The 4,643-nt window shown below is 56.5% G+C and overlaps 1 protein-coding gene across 1 annotated transcript in view; it reads left to right on the top strand.

The window, feature by feature from the left end:
- Window positions 1-878: 878 nt before the first annotated feature.
- Window positions 879-4,643, top strand: part of Btbd17 (BTB (POZ) domain containing 17) — a 4,512-nt gene continuing 747 nt past the window's right edge. Inside the window, exons 1-3 of the mRNA XM_013036671.1 lie at window positions 879-963; window positions 2,554-2,830; window positions 4,283-4,638. Of these exons, the coding sequence (XP_012892125.1) occupies window positions 879-963; window positions 2,554-2,830; window positions 4,283-4,638 (718 nt within the window). The remainder of the gene's footprint in view (window positions 964-2,553; window positions 2,831-4,282; window positions 4,639-4,643) is intronic.

Raw genomic sequence — 4,643 nt, 5'->3', positions numbered from 1 at the left:
AAAAAAAAAAAAGAGAAAAGAGGAAGGAAGCGGAAGGGCAAATGGGAGCTTAGCCTCAAAGGCTCAGGTCCCTGCCTAGATTCAGGCAAGATGGCAGGCTGCCTACCAAGAGTGAGGGCCAACTCCCCTGGAAGGTAGCCTGCCCATACCATGGGCTCACCTTGAGGGGTTGGGGGGGGTGTCATAGCCCCTGTAGAGCTTTCCTAAAAGTCTGTTGCCCTCTCCAGAACGTGCTAGGAATTTCCTTCAACACAGGACACAAAATAACCCCAGCTACCCCCTGTGGGGTCCTATTCAAGATCCTTATCCTCTTCTCTGGACAGCCAGCTCACCCCAAAATGGAAGTGGGGGAGGGATGGGAGTTGGAGCCATCTCTTCCTTGCTTCTCCCAGGCCCTTCCTTTGCAGCTGGCTCACCGTGGACACTGCCAAGTGTGTTCTGTGCCAGGCCTGACGCCTGGCCTGGGGGGCTGGGAGAGGGGCTAGGGGCCCTGGGGCCTGTGACTTCCAGTGATCTTGGAGCTTTTAAGCTTGTCCTTCAGAGAGCCTAAAACTTCCCAGGAGAGGAAGAACTAGCCTTGCTGGGTCTCCTAAGGAGAGTCAGGGGAGGAGGGTGCCGGATCTGCTCCCCTTGGGGGCCCAGGGCAGCACAATAGCCCCTGGGGCTGCCACTCTCTGGCTTAAGTGGTTGCCTAGGCAACAGCAGGGGCCAGCTTCCACCAATCCACGGCAGAGGCTGGGTGGGGGGAGGGAGGCCGAGCAGGAAGGGGGAGCGGTCCCTGTGCTGGATCCTATATAAGGAGGAGAGATGGGATGGGACCCATGTGGCTTAGCGTCACTGTCCCTCTGGTGGGCTTAGGGGGGGGCCAGAACACAACGATGCTTAGGATAGACCACTGCAAGCCTGGGTCCTGGGGCAGCTTCTGGGCCATCCTGACCTTGGTGGGCCTGGCCACTCGTGCAGGTGAGTGGGCAGTGGTGGGTAGGGTGGCAGGGAAGGAGGCAGAGAGCAGGGGGCAGCAGTGGGTAGAACTATACATGACCAGGAGAGGGCGCTGTCCAACCAGCCCTGGAGAGCACCTTAGTGGTTCCCTCAGCTTTCAGGCACCTTTTCCAGAAAGGAGGAGGGCAGGCTGTCTCTGGGGGGAGGAGGAGGGGGGCTGAGCAGCAGGCAGGGGTCTTCAACTACAAGAAGACTCCTCCATTGTCCATTGTCTGAGGCCACTGGGCCCAGGCCTAATGGGGACGCCATCAGCATGCAAGCTTTCAAAGGGACAGCTGGGGAGGCGGCGCTGGGAAATCCACGACCCGCCTCTTTCTCTTCTTTTACCCCTGGGCCTCCCTGCCTAGCTATTGTGTGGGCCTTCCCTCCACACATCCTCTGTGTGTGTGTGTGTGTGCGTGCACGCACGTGCGCTCATGCACGCGTTCATGTGTGAGACAGGCGGGTGTCCATCTGCCACCCTCAGACACAACCTCTTTGCTCCCTCTGCCAGGAGGCCTGCAGCGCCCTCCACTAGGGGGCGCTGTCTACGCGTTTTCTATGAATGGGTTTTCTGTAACTGAGTGTGCATTCTCCTCTGGCCATCCATGGCCTCCTTGGAAGCATGAAAGGTGGACTGCCTGGCCAGCCTGGAAAGTGGATGCCAGCCTCGATGCTCAGCTACTCCAGCACCTGCTCACTTTTGGGGCTGTCTCTGATCTGTCTCACAGATCGAGAACCCAAGGGGGCAGGGCCTGGAAAACAGCTTACTTCCCTGCCTCCTGCTCTCCTCCCTGACCCTGACTGCTACAAATCCACCCTCATCAAGGCCCTTCGTGGTGCTGGGTCCTCATGTACATACACACACAAATAAATCAGGGGAGGCTGGAGAGTGAAACACAGCAGCTGCTTCAGTGAGTGAGTGCAGAGCCCCTCTAGCCCCATCTCTATCCCCAGCCCCCACCTCAACCCCTCACCCCTTGTTCAGATTGTGGAGAAAGGTGGGCTCCTCTGCGTGCTTACTATGCATCCGTTATGCATCCTTTCATGCTTTGGGGCGAGTAAATACTAGGTTTGCTTGGGTCACTGTCATATTCCAAGAACGAGCACTTAGGTTTGGTGAGGTGCCCTATAAATATTTGTTAGTGCAGACACAGATTTCTTGAGGGGCTGGGTAGGAGACTGTTTGCCAATAAGCGAAGCAGGGGAATAAGGATTTCTTCAATCCTTGTCTGAGGGGGGTGGTTTTGGCATTGTGGTTGCCAGCCCATGGGTCGCATAGCTGGCCCAAGTCCCTGTCTGGGACACTCCTTTTCTAGGATATCCTCTCAGGTGCTCACAGCCATGACCTGTCCATCTACAATGTGTCTGTGGGCATGCATGGGCCTCACTGGCACAAACAGGTGTGCACACACAGCCCCCTCATGTAATCCCAGCTACTCAGGAGGCTGAGATCTGAGGATCTCAGATGTTCCATGTATTCAGGGCTCCCTCCTGCAGATTGCCCTGCATCCTAGATTGGGGCCCTGGCTCACGTGCTTTCTCAGCCTGCGCTCTTCCTTCCTGCTGCAGCCCAGAGAGCAGACATGGGTGGAGAGGCAGCGGCTACCTCCATCAACCACTCGCAGGTGCTGCTCCAGCGCATGCAGGAGCTGTTGCGGCAGGGCAATGCCAGCGACGTGACTCTGCGCGTGCAGGCTGCGGGCACTGACGAGGTCCGTGTCTTCCATGCCCACCGCCTACTGCTGGGCTTGCATAGCGAGCTGTTCCAGGAGCTGCTGAGCAACCAGAGCGAGGTGGTGCTGCAGGAGCCCCGAGACTGTGCTGCCGTCTTTGACAAGTTCATCAGGTGAGCCGAGGGAAGAAGCCTGGGCCTTGGTGCTTGTTATGTCCACACTCAACACTGCCAGGGTAATCCCTGCCTTGGCCTGTACACTGTGTGGGTCCGTGTTGCTCTCCACACCTGCAACATGCTCCATAGTGTCTTCTTCTTCTTCCTCCTCCTCCTCTTCCTCCTCCTTCCTTCTTCCTCTTCCTCCTCTTCTTTGTCTTCTCTCTCTCTTTCTTCCTTTCTTCCCTTCCTTCCTTCCTCCTTCCCTTCCTTCCTTCCTTCCTTCCTTCCTTCCTTCTTTCCTTCCTTCCTTTCTTTCTTTCTTTGCTGGTACTGAGGCTTGAACTCAGAGTCTGAGCACTGCTGTCCCTTAGCTTAGTGAGAAAAGAAAAGATTCTTAGAAATTTCCTGCCCTTGATTCTTAGATCTCTACTTCCTGAGTAGCTAGGATTATAGCATGAGCCACCAGCATCTGAAGCCAGATGGCTTCTGTGATGTTTTCAAACTTGACCAGGAGAGTTTGTAGATAGAGCTCTACAGATTCCAGGGTCCCACACTGGGTGATTGACCTCAGATTCTTAGATCTCCACTTGATTCTTAGGTCTCCACTTCCTGAGTAGCTAGGATTATAACATGAGATTCTTAGATCTCCACTTCCTGAGTAGCTAGGATTATAGCATGAGCCACCAGCATCTGAAGCCAGATGGCTTCTGTGGTGTTTTCAAACTTGACCAGGAGAGCTTGTAGATAGAGCTCTACAGATTCCAGGGTCCCACACTGGGTGATTGACCTCAGATCTAGGAGTTGGGATCTATTTTGATTTTAAGGCCTCCTAGGGATAGGGAGCTGAAAGGTTAACTGGTTCTCTTCCTCACTTCCCATTCTTCCTGCCAATGTGCTTAGTAAGGAAGAGATACACTGCAGTCTAAGAAGGTAGCCTCATTCTAATGGGGCAAGATGGCTGCAGAGTTCTAGATATCACTTCCAAATCCCAGGCAGCAGGAAGGGGGAGCATATAGAAGGGCTCCCAGAGAGCCAGGTAGGGCACTCTGTGCCACCCATTGGCAGGAAGGGTGACTTCCACACCACTCCCATTAACCAGAAGAAGAGATCCTGTGAAGTAGAAACAGCCGGGCAGGGCCTCCTCAGGAAGGAAAGATGGAGCTGGTGGCTCACCTGTAATCCTAATCACTCAGGAGGCTGAGATCTGACCATCTGGGTTTGAAACCAGCCCAGAAAGGAAAACCCATGGGACTCTTATCTCCAGTTAATGAGCAAAAGGCTGGAGGTGGAGCTGTGGCTCAAGAGGTAGAGCACAGGAAGAGCAGAAGAGCCCCAGGACTGGCATATCTGCACATAGAGAGAAGAAAGGGAGAGAGATTGGGAGGGGGTGGGGTAGAGAGGGAGAGGAGAGAGAGAAACGAGAAGGGGAGGTACAGTGTCTTCATCCCCCCCCCCTTCCTCTGGCAGGTACCTGTACTGCGGGGAGCTGGTGGTGCTGCTGGCGCAGGCCATCCCGCTGCACCGGCTGGCCACCAAGTACGGGGTGTCGTCGCTGCAGCGGGGCGTGGCCGACTACATGCGCGCGCACCTGGCGGGGGGCGCGGGCCCGGCGGTGGGCTGGTACCACTACGCGGTGAGCACGGGGGACGAGGCCCTGCGGGAGAGCTGCCTGCAGTTCCTGGCCTGGAACCTGTCGGCCGTGGCGGGGAGCGCCGAGTGGGGCGCCGTGAGCCCCGAGCTGCTGGCGGCGCTGCTGCCGCGCTCGGACCTGGTGCTGCAGGACGAGCTGGAGCTGTTCCAGGCGCTGGAGGCGTGGCTGGGGCGCGCG

This window comes from Dipodomys ordii, unplaced genomic scaffold (genome assembly GCF_000151885.1).
Source record: "Dipodomys ordii isolate 6190 unplaced genomic scaffold, Dord_2.0 Scaffold7, whole genome shotgun sequence".
Classification (NCBI taxonomy): domain Eukaryota; kingdom Metazoa; phylum Chordata; class Mammalia; order Rodentia; family Heteromyidae; genus Dipodomys; species Dipodomys ordii.
This window is presented reverse-complemented; position numbering and strand designations above follow the sequence as displayed.